The sequence below is a fragment of the Lacerta agilis genome, chromosome Z, assembly GCF_009819535.1.
Source record: "Lacerta agilis isolate rLacAgi1 chromosome Z, rLacAgi1.pri, whole genome shotgun sequence".
Classification (NCBI taxonomy): Eukaryota; Metazoa; Chordata; class Lepidosauria; order Squamata; family Lacertidae; genus Lacerta; species Lacerta agilis.
The window spans coordinates 16,961,059-16,980,111 of NC_046331.1; the positions used below are offsets into that span (position 1 = coordinate 16,961,059).

The window sequence follows — 19,053 nt, forward strand, 5'->3', positions numbered from 1 at the left end:
CTGAACAGCTTAGGTCCAGTGTACCTCTGGGATCACTTGAACACTTATGATAATATCCCAGTTTGAACGTTGAGATCCACTGGAGCATTGTTGGCTGCTCCCCAAGTTGGTGAGGCTTGATTGATGAAAATGAGAAACCAGGCCTTTAGTGTCCTTGGCCCAGTCCTGTGGAACTCCCTGCCACTAGAAAATCTGTGGGTGCCTTCCATGCCAGCTTTTAAATGCCTGCTGGAAACGTTTCTGTGCTACCACACCCACGCAGGCAATTAAGAAGATGTTTGTCTACTGACATTTCTTTTTAATTATTTTGCTTTTAACTTGCTTTTAATTTTTTACTGACTGGTTTTATGGTTTTATATTGTTGTAAACTGCTGTGATATATTTCTATGATACAGCAGTAGTAAACAAACATGGGGCACAGTAGTTCCTGGGATTTCCTGGCTACTGAGCAATCAGAATAATAGTAACAATATAGTAACCTCAGCCTCCTTCCTTGGAGGTTTTAAAGCAGAGGTTGGATGGCCATCTGTAAGGGATGCTTTAGTTCATGGGTAGGCAAACTAAGGCCTGGGGGCTGGATCCGGCCCAATTGCCTTCTAAATATGGCCCGCAGACGGTCCGGGAATCAGCATGTTTTTACATGAGTGGAATGTGTCCTTTTATTTAAAATGTATCTCTGGGTAATTTGTGGGGCATGGAAATTTGTTCACCCCCCAAAAAAAATATATTCCGGCCCCCCACAAGGTCTGAGGGACAGTGGACCAGCCCCCTGCTGAAAAAGTTTGCTGACCCCTGCACCTACATTGCAGGTGTTAGGACTGGAGGACCCTTAAGGTCCCTTCCAACTCTGATTCCATGTCATAGTGGTAAATGGGGCAAGGCTCCCGCTGCTATAAAAGACACCCTCTTCTATCCATCTGCAGTTGCCTATTATATGGAGGGCAGGGACTCCGCCCAGCTGATCTATAGGTGGACCAAGAGAGTGGACCCCAACTTGAAGCGAGGAGCCTGGACTCCAGAAGAAGATTCTGTAAGGGCCCTTTCCTATTGCCTTCGGGGGTGGAGATTAGTGTAAACCCAATAAACTGATCTTTGGTCCATATAGTTCAGTATTGCCCACACTGACTGGCAGCAGCAATGGCTCTCCAATAGTTCAGTCAGGGAGTTGTTTCCCAGCCCTACTTGGAGATTGAACCTGGGACCTTCTGCATGCCAATCAGGTGTTCTGTCACTGAACTATGGCCGTTTCCCTTTAACATAAAGTTAGATACTAGTCCTCAAGGTTCTGAACAAAGGACTAAATTAAATAGGAATATATGGGAAAGTGCTTTATACTGAGATGGATGAGAGAGATATTCTGAGAGCGTGTGGTGTAGTGGTTAAGAGTGGTAGTGGTTAAGAGTGGTAGACTCGTAATCTGGGGTAGTGGTTAAGAGTGTGGTGTAGTGGTTAAGAGTGGTAGACTCGTAATCTGGGGAACTGGGTTCGCTTCCCCGCTCCTCCACATGCAGCTGCTGGGTGACCTTGGGCTAGTCACACTTCTTTGAAGTCTCTCAGCCCCACTCACCTCACAGAGTGTTTGTTGTGGGGAAGGAAGGGAAAAGAGAATGTTAGCCACCTTGAGACTCCTTCGGGTAGTGAAAAGCGGGATATCAAATCCAAACTCTTCTTCTTCTTCTTCTGATGGGTCTTCAGAGACAGAAAATACTATATATCCTTCAAATTTATCAGAGAAATCTTTATTTAAATATCCTCTCCACAAGCATTCCTGTATGGAAGGTGGAGCAAAAGCACTTTCTGTCTCATTCAGAAAGGGAGCTTAGTCTCACTGAGATTGGGTGGGTAAGGCTTTTTGATTGAGCAACATCATCTAGCATCACTACGGGATTTCAGTAGGTTGTTTCCATTGCTGAGCTACTACTAATTGATAATAAAAAGTGTACAATGTCTTTGTATTTTAGACTACTATATGGGCTCAAGTCCAGTGATAACAGAGCAGGTGATACTGGAAACAATATGGGAAACACTTTCCTAAAAAGGGTAGACTGACTTAGAGCCCTGCCAGGCATGGAAAGAGCAGCTTTCCTCTCCACAGAGAGGCATTGACACTTCCAGCACTGTTGCTTGCTTCCTTGTCCTAGGTCATCCCACCACTCACATTGGGAACTGTGGCTCTAACCACTACACCACCATTACCTCTCTCCTGCATAGAAGTGAGACATTAGTGCTTATTTAAACTACACATCTAATGCATTTCTGTATTTTTCAACGCGAGTCGCTCAAATACCTTTTAGGTAGAAAGCAACCACTAAGCTTAATAAATAATAATAAATGTCATGTGAAGAATTGGCTTTTGTGTGTCCCCCCTCCCGTAGGTGCTGCTGAAGGCTGTTGCTAAATACGGAGCACAGGACTGGTACAAGATTCGGATGGAGGTGCCCGGCAGGAATGATATCCAGTGCCGAGACAGGTCAGTGTCCCCTTCCATCACATGGAAGATGGAGCAAGCTAGTTTCTGCTGCTCCAGAGGGTAGGGTTCAAACTGACAGCTTGAGTTGAGGTGCAGTGGCCTGAGGACAGAAGGAATGTAACACTCTGCAATATCTTTTTTTTCTCCCCCCCCCCCGCCATTGCTGCAGGTATTTGCATGCCCTGCACTGTGAGATCAAGAAGGGCAAATGGAGTGAGGAGGAGGAAGTGAAGCTCATCGAGCTGACTGAGAAATATGGTGTGGGTAAGGTGGCTCTTCCTTGCAGGGAGTTGGGCTAGATGACCCTTAGGTGTACCTTCCAGCTCCACAGTTCTTTGATTCTATTACCTTGGAAAGTGGCAGACTCTTTTTCCTTGGAGAATTTTAAAACTTGGGGCACAGAAATCGTAGTTCCTGGGATTTCATGGCTAGTGTGCAATCTGAATAATAGTAACAATAGTTGTGCTGCACTATTGTCATTCTAGATGTCTCCTCAGCCTCCTTCATTGGTGGTTTTTAAGCATAGGTTGGACAGCCATCTGTCAGGAATCCTTTAGTTGTGATTCCTGCATTGCAGGGGTTTGGACTAGAGGACCCTTGGGAACCATTTCAACTCTACACTTCTAAGATTCAAAGATCTACAAGGTGCTGGGATCCTTTAGCCCTCTGGATGTTGCTTTGCCACAACTCCCACCAGTCCTAGCAAGCATGGCCTATGACCAGGGAGGAGGAGAGGAGTTGTAGTTCAGCAGCGCCAACAATCCCCCAGTGCAGGTGGTTTATGGTGGGTGAAATAGCTGAACTGCTTCTTCTTCTTCCTATAGGTCACTGGGCAAAGATAGCATCTGAGTTGCCCCATCGCTCAGGGACTCAGTGCCTCAGCAAGTGGAAAGTTTTGCTGGGCTATCGGGTAAGTTCAGCTTCTAGGGTCCTTTTGGGATTTGGAAGTGCTCCCATAAATAACTGCCAATGGCAGTCATCCAGCCCAGCATCCAGTCCTTGCAGGAGCCTTCCAGATGCCCCAATGGGAAACCCCCAAGCAGAACCTGAGTGAAATAGCAACTCTCTGACTGTTGTTCCCCATTGTTCAGTATTCAGAGGAACAGTGTCCCTGAGCATGAAGGTTCTGCTGTCATGACAGGCCACCTTAAGAAGAGCTTGGGTGCTGGATAAGGCCAAAGGGGGCCCCTCATAGCCCATCATCCTGTCTTGAAGGTGGCCACCCAAATATCCCAGTGGAAGCCCACAAGCAGGACCTGAGCACAGCAGCACTGCTCTCCCCACATGGGATCCCCAGGAACTGTTATTCAGAGGCATTTACTCTTCCAACAAGGGAGGTAGACCTTTCTCTGCAGTTTTCAAGGGCAGCCCCACATAGAGCTCATTTCAGCAGTTTGTTCACCCACATCACTAGGTTACCAAGGCATGGTGGCGAAAGGGTGCAGTCAACTCAGAGGAAACTGCCTTATTTTGGTGATGTCTTTGGACCATCTAGCTCAGTATTGTTGATACTTACTGGCAGCAGGGGCTCCCCAAGGTTCCAGTCATAGAGATCCTTTCCTGGGACCTTTTTATAAAATAAAAAATAAAATAAATAAAAATTCCCCAGCCACTCTGGACGGCTTACCACACATAAAATGCTCTATCACTGAGCTTTAGTCCTTCCCTGAAAAAATAAAATAATGGTATTTAGAAGCATTATTCCCTCTGACCATGGAGGCACAGCATAGCCATAGTGGCTAGTGGCACTGATAGCTTTTTCTTCCATGAATTTGTCCAATCCTCCTTTGAAGCTGTCTATGTTGGGGGCCATCACTGTCTCCTGTTGGAGTTTAGTTAACTGTGCTCTGTATGAGGGACTCTATGAACTTATCTAAAGCTATGTATGACGTGTACTGCACGGCCAATTAAGAAAGATAATCGCCCAATAAGATCAAAACAGTCACAGTTGATTGCATGTTTATTCAAAAACAGATTGAACCCATCTTGTTGAATCATTCCTGCAAAATTGATTAATTTGATCCAGGGGCTCCAGCTTTTAAAAGTCTCCTCTGCAACTCCTTGCCTCTTAGCTCCCCGTTATGGTATCTCACTGCCATCTGTGGAAACCGTCGCTCTAACCACTACGCCACCAACGCCTCTTGAAATGTGAACTGGCCATTGCAGCTGTCCTTGCGATTAATTTGAGGTTGCTCCTTTTTCTGTCTCTTGTTTCCAGAAGAGGAGGCGGAAGTCGAAGCAGGAGGGCTGCCCTCACCGAAAGCCCCGGCAGCCCGGCCTCTGCTTGTCCAGCAGCGAAGATTCTGACCTAGAGCTGGCCCTGGAGGAGGAAGAGGAGGAGAGCATGGAGGAGGAGGCAGCCAGGACCCGCAAGGCCATGGCTGATGGGCACTGGGAGGTGCCCAGCATTGACCTCTGGGTACCTGCCAGGAAGGGCATATCATCAGAGAACCTGGCCTCTGTCACACTGCTGTCCAAGGGCTTCAACGTACACCAGAAGCACAGGATGTCCCCCAGGGTCCTGATGGCAGGAGAGGAGGAAGAGCAGCCCCAGGAGGCAGAGGCTTCTCCCCCTGCCACTGCTCCTCCCAGTGTTTTGCCCCCTGCCCTGATTGGAGCGAAGGAGAGCTTGGTGGAGGAAGGCAGCAAGGTACGTGGGGAAGGGGCCCTGGCTCAGAGGCAGAGCATCTGGCCCAGGTTTCTGTTTCTTCAGAATCATGACCTTACTTTAGTTTTAGGGGAAGGGCTGTATCTGGTAAGTGTCTGTGTTGCGTGTAAGTTCAGTCCCCAGTGGTAAGGCTGGGGGAGACCCCTGCCTGAAGCCCCGGAGAGCAATTGCTGCTAGTCAGTGTCGAAAAAACTGAGCTAGGTGGACATATTCTGTCTGACTCAGTCCAAGGCAGACGCCTATATTTCTGTTCAATTCAGCACATCCTTCAGAACCTTCAGGATTGTTTTAGTCTTTATGCTGAGGGGAAGGGCTGCACTTCAATGCTTAGAGAATGCTCCCTGCCTGTAACCCTGGAGAACCACTGCTAGTCAGTATAGAGACAGTGCTGCGCTAGAGAGACTCAAGGGTTTGACTCCGTAGAAAGCAGCTTCCTATGTTCCTCAGGGCCACGAGGATTAGAAACGGCTAGCTTTGTATGTACTTGAAGCAAAGTTCCTTCTGCTATCTCTTCAGGGCTGCATCTGTTCATCGCTCAAGAAAAGGCAAAGGGAGAAACTTCTTTCCAACACCTGGTCCAGTATGGAATGAAACCCAGACCTGTAAATGAGCTGGCTTCCCCTCCTGTGCCAAATCCCAATGACCTTTCTGCTATCAGGCAGGGAAATGCTATCTGCAGCTGGTCTATTTCCCCATTTCTTCCAGGCCCACAAGTGGTCTAAGATCAGTGTTTGTACTCATGTTATTATTTTCCTACAGGGAGGAGGGGATCTTGTCCCTCCCACTCACTCCACTAGGTTGGAATATGCAGATTTTGAGCTGCACTTACCCTGTAGTGGGATGGCGGCCCCTACAGTTCCCATCTTGCTTGCTCCCAATGCAGGTCAGGTGACAGGCCTCTGCTGTCACTCAGTTTCCCCGAGGAAATTTTTCTTCATGGAGAGTCACTCTTTATCAATACTAGGAAATCAGTGAAGTGACTTGTAAGAGAAAAGTGGCGCCGAATTCTGCCTGCTAAGTGTTATGAGTGTCATAAAGGAATTCCATATCTATAAAAGGTGACTGGAGGTTCTAGTCCTCATTAAAATATCAAATTATGTGTTATTATTTTCTCTGTTATAACAATTCCAGTGCGAGTGGTACCAAGTATCCCATATAAGATTTTGGGCTATTTTCTGCTGAGTTGTAATGACAATTTGAGCTACCAGCATCATATATAAGACCAATTCTTTTGAAAATATAAACATTTTTTCTAGGACTTTCTTTCCCTTTAATGAAAATAGATTGGGATCTGTGTTTGGCTGATGGGTGTTTTCTCCATCCTGTTTTGTTTGCAGAATCCCAGGAGAATGAAGGACTCCTGGAGGGTGTCTTTGGCTTATGTGAAATGCGTGTTGAGGAGAAACAGCTATGAGTTGCAGCGGAGAAATGTAAGTCTTAGGTTTAGGAGAATGAACTTCCCTTGAGAGACAGTGCAGTGCATTGGTTAGAGCAGGGGTCTGCAACCTTTAAGACAAAAAGAGCCACTTGGACCCGTTTCCGAAGGGAAAAAAAGACCTGGGAGCCGCAAAACCATTGCGACATTTAAAACAAATATAACACTGCATATATATGTATATGTATATATGTATTTCAACTAACAATCCAGTCTTGGCTCCATGCACTGCCTGTTAATGCTTTGAATAAACTCACACTGCAGCATAAACTTAACATTCTATTTACGGGGGACATTATCTTCAGACCAACTAACTGAGTTTCATGATACTTTACTGCCCATACTTAAAAAAAAGAAATCCCTCAGAATCTTTTCCAGCACACCTAGTTTGAAAGCTCTTTCTGAATGCTGTGTCAACCAAGAGGATTGGCAATACTGAAACCCAGGCAGCACTGAGACTCGTATGCATAACCATGTGCAAATAAGGCCGTTCAACACCTTTATGAAAGCCCTAGCAAACAACACAAACAACACTAGCAAACAACACAGTCACTCCCAAATGCAGTATACCCCAATGCAGATGTTGCTTGAGTCACACAGAAGCTCCCCCAAGCAACCAACAAATGAAATAACAATAACAATATTAATGTTACCAATAATAGTAATACAAGTAAGAGGTCTCAACGAACCTTTCGCTTCTGGAGACTCCCCTGTGTTAGGCAACTAATAAATAGCATTAAGAACGGTGATAATATAAGGAAGAGGACCAGCAAAATTTTTGCTTGATGGCAAATTGCCCAGAGACTCCCACCCCAACCCCCATGTTAGGCAACTACTAAGTTAAATAACTAAGCAGGGCCCGGTATGGTTTCAAACTGGATGGGAGAGCACATGTTGAGATACTTGTATTGCCGGGGGTTGGGCTGCTAGAGGACCCTCGGGTGTCCCTTCCAACTCCACAGTTCTATGATTCTAACAATATAAGCAAAAGGGTGAGTGCGTTTTTCACTCAAGGCCAGTGCATGCCCCCTTAAAAACAACAACAACAACACACCATCAAATCCTACTATGGCGCTTAATAGAGCAATTTCGTTGTTTCACGCAAGGGGACAATGACAATGAAGATTTATTCTATTCAATAGTAACAACACACGCCTTTAGTCCTTTGCAGGTTGCATAATCGGTTATGCTGCAGTCCTGTCTAGGCTCCTTTTACCAGGACCTAAATCCCGATGGACCTCAGCGGGGATTTGCTAAGTGCGCTGGTTAAAGTCTTTGAAAGGCTGCAAACTTACCTGGAAGTAAGTCCCATGGAGCGCAATGGGACTTACTTCTGAGTAGACAAACACGGGGCTGCGCTGTGAAGGTGCCACTTCAAGATGCAACACCCTCGGAAGTGAAAAATGCTAGGCGCGTCTACTCAGGAGTAAGAGCCGCTGAGTTAAATGGAACTGATTCCCAAATTCAGAGGAGCGCAGGCTTGCTTTTTGTTTCATTGCTACATCTTAAGGTTTATTTGGGGCCTCCTCCACGTGCACTTCTCCCCAATGATTATGAAATAAACGAGGTTGAGGGGGGGACGCCTGTTGCCCTTAATCCCGAAGAGCTCACCAAGGACAACGACCCCTTAGCCTCCCAACACACACACGTACACCTCTCCTCCAGACCATTTGCTGGCTTTACTCTGATTTTCCACTTCATCCCCCCCCCCCCAACACACACACACATCCTTAGATGGGCTTGTTTCCTCCCCACAACCTAGCCAGCATTTGCAAAATCTGGGGTTGCAAGCAGTGGAACTGGGGGGAGTGAGGTTGATATCCATCGGTCCTTTTCTGATTTTTTTCTACAATAGTTACACATCTCCAAGAGGTTAATGTTGGCGGTGGGGAGGGTGCGTCCAGGATGCCTCCAGGCAGGCCCCACTTCCTCTACAATTTTTTAAAAGAGGGCTTGTTCCTCCTCGCCCTTGCCCGCCGCCCCTGGCCCAGCCCGCAGCTGCCTACCTGTCGTCGTCGCCTTGAGCCAGCAGCAGCTCCACGCCAGCAGCAGCAGCTGCACGCCAGCATCAGCCACACCTCCAGGCCAGGCGCCAAGGAGGGAAACTGCTGCTGTCTGCTGCTGCGCCTGCGCTGGCATAAACGAGGCACGGCGCATGAGCAGAGCAACAGCGCCTGCCTCAGCCTTGGGGGCAGGCCACTGGCCAGCTGGAGAGCGGGCCGCCACCGGCCAGCTGGAGAAGAAGAGGGGGGCACGGGCGCAGCCGGCGGGGCCACGAGCGCGGCGACGCCCCCAACTTCCCCCGCCCTGGAAAAGAAGTGGACGGCACGGGCGCAGCCGGCGGAGCCGCGGCAAAGGTGTGAAAGAGCCACATGCGGCTCCGGAGCCGCAGGTTGCAGACCCCCGGGTTAGAGTGTCAAACTAGGACCTGAAGGACCAGGGTTCAAATCTCCTCATTCAGCCATGAATCTCACTAGGTGACCTTGGGTCACAGTCATTGCCTCTCATCTTAACCTGCCTCTCAGGGTAGTTGTGGGGATTAAAAGAGGACTAGGACTCGGGTTCAAATTCAACTCTGCTGTGACACTGGCTGGGTCACAGTCACTGCCTTTCAGCCTGACCTACCTCACAGAGTTGTTGTGGAGGAGGGGGACAGAACCATGTATGCCACCTTGAGCTCCATGGGGGGAAAGTTGGGATATAAATACAGTAGATTAGATAGATAGATCCCCACACTTTTCTTGCCAACATGCCTGATGATATTTAGAAGCATTCAGTTCAGATTGGCTGTTGGGCTTCAGTTAAGCCAGCATGATGGGGCAGTTGGCTTCGTACCTTCCCCCATGTGAGTGTGTTGTTGTTGTTGTTGTTGTTGTTGTTGTTGTTGTTCTTCTTCTTCTTCTTCTTCTTCTTCTTCTTCTTCTTCTTCTTCTTCTTCACATCCTCCTCCACCTCCTCCTTCTTAAAAATGTTCAAATGGCACTTTTTTGTCTGTAGCTCAATGTTGGTCTTTAGGTAAAACGGAAAATGAACTAAATTTTTTTTTAAAAAAAAAAGTTCAAATGGCTTTTAGTGAGGCCTTCTTAGTTGGATGAGTTTGTTTTATTTTCATTTCCAAGATACCCTTTTGCTTTCAAGGCGGGTTTCAACAGCTTTAAACATACTGTATTCCAGAGGTTATTTATTAAATTTATAACCTACTGTTTCTCCTCAAGGAGCTCAAGATGGCATACATGGTTCTGCCTTCCTCTTTTCTTTTCTTTTTAATATTTACAATTAAAGCAGCTTAAAGAAAACACCTTATTGGGCAAGCAACAACAAGAGGAACACGCATCAGGCTGGTACAATAAAATTAGAAGACTGAACATACTTTTGAACCTAAAATAAAAACCCTTACTGTCATGGGTGGGATGAATCTGAAAGAGGAATAATACCTTACCTTACTGAATCAACCACATCCACTGATAAGCAGAGAGAGTGGATAGTCCTATGTTTTTCCTTATTGGCATATGTAATCATACCAGACCTTCCTCTGCAAATTTATCCTTTTTACTTGGTGATCTGGAAGTACGTAGTTTGTTGATCAGCTTTTATAGTAAAGTCACTTCCCAAACTTTTGAATGCCAAAAAGTGTTGTCTCCTTTCAAGTCTCTCTAGAAATGAGCCGTTGTGGCCCTAATGGACCTCAGTATCCTTCGGGCAGAGGACAGGATTTACTCCTCTCTATCTCTCTCTTTCCACAGCAAGAAATCAACAGGAAGAGGCGTTTTGCCTTAACATCCCAAGCACGTCTTGCAAAATCCTTGGCACCAGCCAACAAAGAGGGAGGCCAGTCCCAGAAGGATGGGATGTGGAAGACCACCCTTTTCCGGAGGCTGATGGTGGCCGTGATTCCCTGGGCTGGGAGCCTGGTCCAGGGCTGGGCCCAGCGCCTCAAGACAGAAGCTGCTCGTAGGTCTAAAGGTCCGACCACCAGCAACCTCTGAGCAGATTCTTCTTCTTCTGCATTTGACTGAAGAGAGTGTGTGTGCGCACAAGTGAATTATGGTTAAGCACTTTCTTGGGAAAGCTTAACTTCATGCACATAGCAAAATATTTCAGATCAAGGGGACAGAGTGACTCCCCTATAATTTGGGTTGTTTTTTGTTTTAGAGAAAAGGTATATACAAGGCAACATGATAGAAGTTTATAAAGTGATGCACGGCATGGAGAAAGTGGAGAGAGAAAAGTTATTCACCCTCTCACAGTGCTAGCACTCAGACATCCAATGAAGCTGAATGTTTGAAGACTGAGGACAGATAAAGTCCTTCTTCATGCAGTGCAGAGTTAAACTGTGGAGTTTACTCCCAGATGAGGCAACCTGGGTGGCTTTAAAGGAGGATTGGACAGATTCATGGAGGAGAGGGCTTTCGATGGCTACTAACCAGGGTGGCTGTTCTTTGCCTCCTCTAACAGAACAGTGGGCCTTTGAATATCAGTTGCTTGAAGGCACAGGAGGGCTCATGTGCTCAACTCCTGCTTGTGGGCTTCCCATAAGGGGGTGTGGGTGGCCATTGTGAGAACAACAGGCTGGACTGGATGGGCCACTGGCTCTTATGTTCTTATTTTTTATTATCCCTATGGACAATATTTCAGTTTGAGCAATGAGAAGCATGGCTAAGAGAGGAGGAGAATATACAAAGTGTTTTTTTTCTTTTCTTTTCGGCTCAAGGTTCTGGTCCTGTTAATGGACTCTCACTTTTTTCTTTCTTTCCAGTGGAATTAATCTCCAAGCAGCTGCAGGCTGCCCGCCTCACAAGCACACCCCTCTTCACCCTCTTCATCCAGGTATGTGGGGGGGGGGAGTTCTGTGGGAATGCTGTGTGTGTCACCAGAGTTAGTTTAGTGGAGAGCCTGGCAATCAGCTGAGGCTCCTTGATATGTTAGACATCTCCAGAGGAAAGACCACTATAGAATGACAGGGCACAGTTAGAATCATAGAATTGTAGAGTTGGCTTGAGGGTCATCTAGTTTAACCCCCTGCACATTGCAGTAATCCTGCCCAAAGCAATCCCTGGGTGGGCTCGAACTTACCAGCCTTCTGGCAGATGCACTGACCCATTGCACCACAAGATGTGGTCATTTCTACCAACTTGGATGGCGCCCAGCCTTAGTCTATTTGCCTCTCAGTGGCTACTAGCCACAATGACGATGAAGTACCTCCACTGTTGGAGGCAGTAAATGCTTCTGAATTCCACTTTATGGGAATAGCAAGTGTGGAGCATTGCTGTTGTCCTTGGGTCCTGCTTGGGGGCTTCCCTTTGAGGTGTCTGGGTGGCCCCTGATTCAGGTAGGTAGCCGTGTTGGTTTGACGCAGTATATATATATATATATGTGTGTGTGTGTGTGTGTGTGTGTGTGTGTGTATGTCCACTAGCACCTTAGAGACCAACTAACTTTGTTCTGAGTACAGTGGTACCTTGGGTTAAGAACTTAATTCGTTTCGGAGGTCCGTTCTTAACCTGAAACTGATCCTAACCTGAGGTACCACTTTAGCTAAAGGGGCCTCCCACTGCTGCCGCCCCGCTACTGCGCGATTTCTGTTCTCATCCTGAAGCAAAGTTCTTAACCCAAGGTACTATTTCTGGGTTAGCGGAGTCTGTAACCTGAAGCATCTGTAACCCGAGGTACACCTGTATAAGCTTTCGTGTGCATGCACACTTCTTCAGATACACTGAAACAGAAGTTACTAGACCCTTATATATAGTGGAAGGGAGGGTGGGGTTTTTCTCAGAAGGGTAGGAGATGGGTGATTGACTCAATGGTTATTGGATTCCTGTCTCATTACATATGCTAATCATCTGCATACTATCCCTTGCTTTTTCCTGTAGGACTAATTGCAGTTGTTAACAGTCATACCCATTGAGTCAATCACCCATCTCCTACTACCCTCCCCCCACCCCTCCCTCCCACTATATATAAGTGTTTGGTGACTTCTGTTTCAGTGTATCTGAAGAAGTGTGCATGCACACGAAAGCTTATACCAAGAACAAACTTAGTTGGTCTCTAAGGTGCTACTGGGCAATTCTTTATTTTATATATATATATTTTCGGTGGCCCCTGTGAGGATAGGATGCTGGACTAGATGGTGCTGATCCAGCCAGACTCTTCTTAGGTTTTATATATACTGACTCCAGTGTGGAAGGCAGGTCATTTCTCTGAATGCCAGCTGCTGGGAATGATGAGTGGGGAGAATTGCTGCTGTTATGCTCAGTTCCTGCTTGTGGGCTTCTTCCCATTGAGGAATCTGGTTGGCCACTGTGAGAACAGGTTGCTGGACTAGATGGGTCCCCTTGGCTGCAGGGCTTTTACGTTCTTGCCATCGCCAAGCGTGAGCACATTGGATTATTTGCTTTCTTTTGAGCCTGCCTTTTCTCTGCTTAGTCTGACTCTGCCTGTGGGACTCTTGCCTTGCAGCTGCTCCAGATTGACATCGATGGCTGCATGAAAGTCATCCACAGGAGGAAGACGCGGCAGAGGGAGCTGCTGAAGTCTGCCAGTAGGGAGGCAGAGAAGACAGAGCAGGTATGATTTCTATTTAATCATAAAAATATTTGTGCCATTAAAAAAATCTATCAAAGTGGTTTACAGCAAACAAACAGACATTAAACCACACAAGAAAAAATCCTTTGGAAAGTTAAAAACAGACATCACCTAACCACCGTGGAAGAATGTCTTCCTAATTGCCCGCATAAGCCTGGAGGAATACTGTAGCAAAGTTTTCAGCAGCAGGCATTTAAAAGTTGGCACAGAAGGTGCCTTCTGAATCTCTAGTGGCAGAGAGTTGCACAGGACTGGGCCAGTGGCACTCAAGGTTCACTTTGTTGTTGCTGTCGAGTCAGCCTCACCAACTCAGGGAATGACTGACAGTGTTCCTGTAGATGATCTCAGAGATCAAGCTGTGATATTCTAAGGGTTAAGGCAATCTGTGAGGTATAAAGGACCTAAACTGATCAGAGCTTTGTAAATTAATACAAGGACCTGGTTCAATGGGAAATGGGCAGCTGGTGCAGCCATTTTAACAAAGGGGGGGGGCTGTTCTTGACCAGAATTTCTTGTCAGCAATCTGGGCACAGCATTCTGTACCAGCTGGAGCTTCCAAACCAAACCCAAGGGCAGCTTTATGTGATCCCTGCCACATTTCCTTATAACCCCTTTCCAAGCTCTGCTGTGTCTGTATGCTTCACTGGAGGTTTTAAAGCAGAGGTTGGGTGGCCATCGGTCAGGGATTCTTGAGCTGTGATTCTTGCATTGCAGGGAGTTGTGCTGGATGAATGTTTGTGGTCCCAACTCAACAGTTTTATGATTTGTAGGACGTTTGAACAACATTGATTGCTGGAATCAGCTTGGGGGTTGTCGAGCAGGGACTGCCGCACTTTTCATGGCAGCTAATATCATGAGTTCTCCAGATCAACTAGACCTTGGGTTGATTGCTTGAAGCTCTGTCATGGCTTAGATACATAGACATGTGGGTGGTTCACCTGCTTCACATGCAGAAGCTCTCCAATGGCATTTCCAAGTAGGGCTAGGCCTGAAACCCTAGAGAGTTTTGCCTGCCAGTCAGTGTAGACAATACTGAACTGGATGGAGCAATGGATCTGACTTGGTATAAGACGGCTGCCTCCTTCCTATTTAAATCAGTACCACTACAGCTCCCACCATCCCTGACCATCCTCAGCGGCCAGCATCTGGAGCATAACTGTCAACCTTTCCCTTTTTTTGCAGGAAATTCCCTTATTATAGCATTGGGAAACAGCAGGGAGGGTAACAGCTATGTATATAGCAGTGGGGAACAGCAGGGAGGGTTGGCAGCTATGATCTGGAGTGCCTCTAGAGCCATTTCAGTGGTAACTGGGCAGGAGAAATTCTTGGAAAGGAGGTAGACATGAGCCAAAGCTGCCTGCCACCCAAAGCAACTAATTGTTCCTTTCTTTTGCAGGCCACTTCTGTGCAAGATCCAAAAGGTATTTGTCCTTTTCTGTTGTTCCAAACGAGTCTTGACAGTCCAGCCAGTCTACACAATGGTGTTTTGGGTTGGGAAGAGCTGCCCACCTCCTCTTTTGCAAGCCCCTTGCTTTGGCCTGGCCTGAAGTGATCCATTAACCTGTTTCCTACTCAGGGGAGAAGAAAGTGGCTGCCATTTTTTCCACATGGAAAACATGGCAGTCAGAAGCACCCTTGCTGCTCCTTTGTAAATTGCATTTATATTCCACCTTTCCTCCAAAAGCTCAAGGTGGTGTGTGCAGGGTTCTCCTCATCCCATTTAATCCTCCTCACAATAACCCTGTGAGTTAGGTTAGGCTGAGAGGCAGTGACTGTGACCCAAGGTCACACCCAGTAAACTTCATGCCCGTGTGGGAGATTTTAACCTGGGCCTCCCAGGTCCTAGACTGGCAAACAAAAACTGGAGAGCTGTTGTTGTGCTCTGGTCCTGCTTGTGGGCTTTCTATTGAGGCTTCTGGTTGCTGTCATATTCCTGTGTGGCCCAGCCATAGCAGAGCTTAGTAGCGGGAGAGGCCAGCCAACCAGCCAAGTCTCAGGGGGATATTTGCCTGGAGGCAGAGTCTGTATGCAAGGTTCAGTCTAGTCCTAAGGTCAGGAGTATCTCAGTTCACATAGTCCAGGGGTCAAGAAAGCTGAGAGTCCAAGGTCACAAAATGCAAGAAGCTGCCTGGGAACAACAAATGTTTTTTCCAGTAACTGACTGAGGCTGGAAATCCTGCTTAAGAAAGCTGGAGCCTGCTGGTTCACATCAGGAACAAGAAGGCTGATCAGCAGCAGGTGGAGTCACTCTGCCTTCTGCTTCTTCAGGCTGCTGCTCAGCGGGTGAAGCCAATTCCTGCTCCATGACACTTGCCCCTGTGAGAAGAGGATGCTGGACTATATTGCCCCCTTTGGCCTAATCCATCAGCCAGGCTCTCCATAGCTTCTTATGGAGCCTCCAGGCCTAGAGGCAGTCTACTTTGATCCCAAGGTTTTTAGGGCATTTGGCCACTGTGAGAACAGAATGCTGGATTTACATTTTTCTGTCTTTGCCCAGCCCAGTCCAGGAATGTCCAGGTGGCCATCCAAAACCCAAGCAAGAAGCTCATCCCCCTGAAGGCCAAAGAGGGACTGGTTCCTGCTAACTCGAAGAGGGACCTTTCCCTGCGTTGCCCGATGTCCAAGCCCAAGACCGTCTCTGAACTTCTGCGGGAGAAGAGGCGGCGGAAGGCCCCACAGCTTCTCCTGCACCCCATGGTAATCATTCAGCAGCCAGTGGTTCCAGCCGGTGCTCAGGTGGCAAGCCAGCTGCCGTCCACCAGCGGGTCGCCATTGCCAGCGCTCCCTCCAGTGCACTCAGTCCCATCGCTGGGAAGTCAAGCGAAATCTCCAGAAACAGGGAAGGGAGAGGATCCCCCTGGGAATGGCAGTCAAGACAGTGGGGAGGCTGCAACCAGCACAAGAACTGCTGCGCCTTTGGCACACCCAGCACCGGCAGGGCAAGCTACCCATTTACCCACCTCTCTGAATCCTGCTGGTATCCAGGGGGCTCCGTGCCTGCCTCCTGTTGTTTCACAGCAGAGCCCAGCCAACACAGTGCCCATAGCACTGGCATCACCAGGAGTGGCCTCTCAGCCTGGGGCCAGCACAGTCCCTGGGCAGCAGATCCTCCCCATCACCTGGGTCTTGACCACGCAGGGCCTTGTCCCCATGACCATTGTCAGCATTCCCAGCCAGGGAAACCAGCCGCCACCCACAAAAGAACTACCCCAAAACCTGGGCCAAGCGGCTGAGGCATCTTCTGCTCTCATGGTTCCAAATGCTGCAGGCATGGCTCCAGTGGCCTTTGTGCCACAGAAGCCACACCCGGTGGCCACTTGTGGCAGCCCACAGAACCACAGGGGCTTTCAGCAGAGTAGCCAGTCACCTGCTCTCCTGCCTGCCACCTCGTGCTCCATGGCACCCCCTTTGCCTGACGTTTCATTGGGGAATGCCCAGCCCTGCCCTGTTCACGTGAAGCCTGCATCCCTCCAGAACCAGGTCCCCGGAGACAGCTCCCACCCTGCCACTCTGGGAATCGTCCAGGACCCAGTAGTTCAACCCCACCCTGCCCCACTGCAACAGGACAAGATCACCCCTGACTACAGCTTCATCTCTCTCGAAGAAGTGGCAGTGACGAAGGAGTGGGCCAAAGGAGGGTCAGCAATGCTGCAGCCTAGCCTGCCTTACATGCCCGCTTTCCTGTGTAGCTTGAAAGCCCTCTCCATGCTGCTGCTGAACAAAGGGGCCCTGGAGCACAGCGTGGTTTCTCTCATGGCCTCCGAAGAGGAGGGTGAGGGGCCTGGCCAGCCAGATCACAACACCCAGCTTCGGGTAATGGTGCAGCAGGGCCTCCAGGACAACCCTGCCTATCAGCTCCTGAGAAGCCGCTTCCTGGCCGCCTTCACCTTCCCAGCTGCCCTTGCAGCACTGGCTCCTTCCAGGGTGACGACAACCCTATCAGGCAGCAAGTGGGGCAAAAGTAGCCAGGAGGAAGACTCATGTGCGTCACTGTCTCTATCCGAGGAAGAGGAGGAAGAAGGTGGTGAGACTGGGGCAGGATCCTGTGGAGCAGCAGCGGGTGAGCCTTGGGAGGCAGTGGAGGAACAGGAGGTAAGCCTATTTATTTTAAACAATTTATCTTTGAGGCGGGCGGTTGGACTAGAAGGCCCATGGGATCCCTTTCAACCATAGCTGTCAACTTTCCCCTTTTTTTAAGGGAAATTCCCTTATTCCGAATAGGATTCCTTGCAAGAAAAGGGAAAAGTTGACAGCTATGCATTCAACCCTACAGTTTTAGGTTTCTAGGCTTTATATCAGTGGTTTCCAAAGTGGATAGCACTATCTTCTGGGAGGTAGTGGGATTACTTTGTGGTGGGAGATGCTAAAAGGAAAGGAGGTGGGGGTGGGGGTGCTGGAGGTGGTGATTTAAGACTCCTGCTAAGTGGAAATTAGTGTCATTTCATCAAGCCCATCCACCACATTAAGAATTTTAATATAATTCTATTATTATCTCATGCACCTCTCTCTCTCTCTTGCAGGAGACAGGCATGGGCAGTACAGAGTTGGACCAGCTCAGTTCATCTGGGATTCGGAGAAGCTCCCGGCTAGAGAAAAAGCAAAGGCAGCAGTGAGAGGAATCAGCTCAGTAGCCCCTTGGATCAAGGTACCCTCTCTTTTTGGCTGAGTTTTTTCACTTCTACCCAGAAAGCATGAACTTCCAAAGAGTGAAGCCAGCACACTGGAACGTATTTGGCTTTTATCTAGCTAAGTGTGGTCTGTACTGACAGGCAGCTCTGGCAATTCAGGGTTTCATGCCAAGGGGTCTTTCTCCCCCATTCCTGTCTGGAAACATTACCGGTGGGGTTGAACCTGGGACCTTCTGCATGCAAAGCAGGTGCTCTAACCCAGTGGTTCCTGCCTTCTGCTTTCCATCAACTCATCTCCAGAGCCCCCTACCTTATAAAAATCATTATTTGGAATAATGGTTTGCACAACCCACTAAGGAAGATAACGGTACACAATAAAATTCAAGCTTGGGTGCCCATTTGTCAGGGGTATATAGCTGCAATTCCTGCATTGCAGGAGTTGGACTAGTGACCTTGGTCCCTTCTGACTCTACAATTACATGATTCAAAACAGTCACAATTAATTGTACATTTATTCAGAATCAAATCAAATGTTCAGGAAAACTGATGAACTTGATCCAATGATACCAGCTTTTCAAGTATGAGAGTCACTTAGGAGTCTTAGATACCACATTTAGGAACGACTTCATTGTTCAGTAAATTCTTAAAGCTGGATGAAGTTTCCCATTGCCTGGTCTAAAGTCACTTAGCAGGAGTCTTAAATCATCAGCTCTGGTGCCCTCTGCCTACCTCTTGCCTCTTAGCAGCACCCCGCTCTCCAGGGGGGTGTTATTGCCCACTTTGGGTACCACTGCTCCAACCACTGAGCTACGTCCCTTCCCAGTGTTTCTCCATCAGTAACAAGTGCTTTGACCCTTCCCATCAACCTTTCTTCTAGCGTAATTCCAAGTGTGAATCTTTGTCTCTACTTTTTTGTCTAGGCATCTGCAACACCTCAGAGAGAGAAAGAGAGGGTGGTCCACCTCAGCCCTACCACTAGCAATACTTCAGCACGCCAGTTTGGAACTCTCTTGGTTTACACTGTGACTCTCATAAATATTTATTTGTAATAATTTTGTGTCTGCGGTCCTCTGTGTGGGAGAGAATGAACTATCCTGTAGATTTCCTTTTTCCAACTGATTAATGGAGTTTTCATTCACTGTGGGAGAGCAGTCCCCTATGTTTTGGGTAGCCACAGATGTATTAGGCATAAGCCTGCTGTCAGGTCTGCGTTAGGGTTGCTCACAAGTAATCAGGCATGAGTCTCAACGGTCTTTTAACAGTTTATTGG

At 47.9% G+C, this 19,053-nt stretch overlaps 1 protein-coding gene across 1 annotated transcript in view; it reads left to right on the top strand.

Annotated features, from left to right (window-relative positions):
* The window catches only part of SNAPC4 (small nuclear RNA activating complex polypeptide 4), a 32,793-nt gene extending 14,076 nt beyond the window's left edge, over window positions 1–18,717 (top strand). Inside the window, exons 12-24 of the mRNA XM_033137558.1 lie at window positions 924–1,030; window positions 2,376–2,470; window positions 2,640–2,734; window positions 3,295–3,380; window positions 4,689–5,120; window positions 6,476–6,568; window positions 10,317–10,536; window positions 11,330–11,400; window positions 13,030–13,137; window positions 14,552–14,576; window positions 15,653–17,247; window positions 17,676–17,800; window positions 18,704–18,717. Of these exons, the coding sequence (XP_032993449.1) occupies window positions 924–1,030; window positions 2,376–2,470; window positions 2,640–2,734; window positions 3,295–3,380; window positions 4,689–5,120; window positions 6,476–6,568; window positions 10,317–10,536; window positions 11,330–11,400; window positions 13,030–13,137; window positions 14,552–14,576; window positions 15,653–17,247; window positions 17,676–17,768 (3,020 nt within the window). The 3' untranslated portion in view covers window positions 17,769–17,800; window positions 18,704–18,717. The remainder of the gene's footprint in view (window positions 1–923; window positions 1,031–2,375; window positions 2,471–2,639; window positions 2,735–3,294; window positions 3,381–4,688; window positions 5,121–6,475; window positions 6,569–10,316; window positions 10,537–11,329; window positions 11,401–13,029; window positions 13,138–14,551; window positions 14,577–15,652; window positions 17,248–17,675; window positions 17,801–18,703) is intronic.
* The last annotated feature ends 336 nt before the right edge of the window (window positions 18,718–19,053 follow it).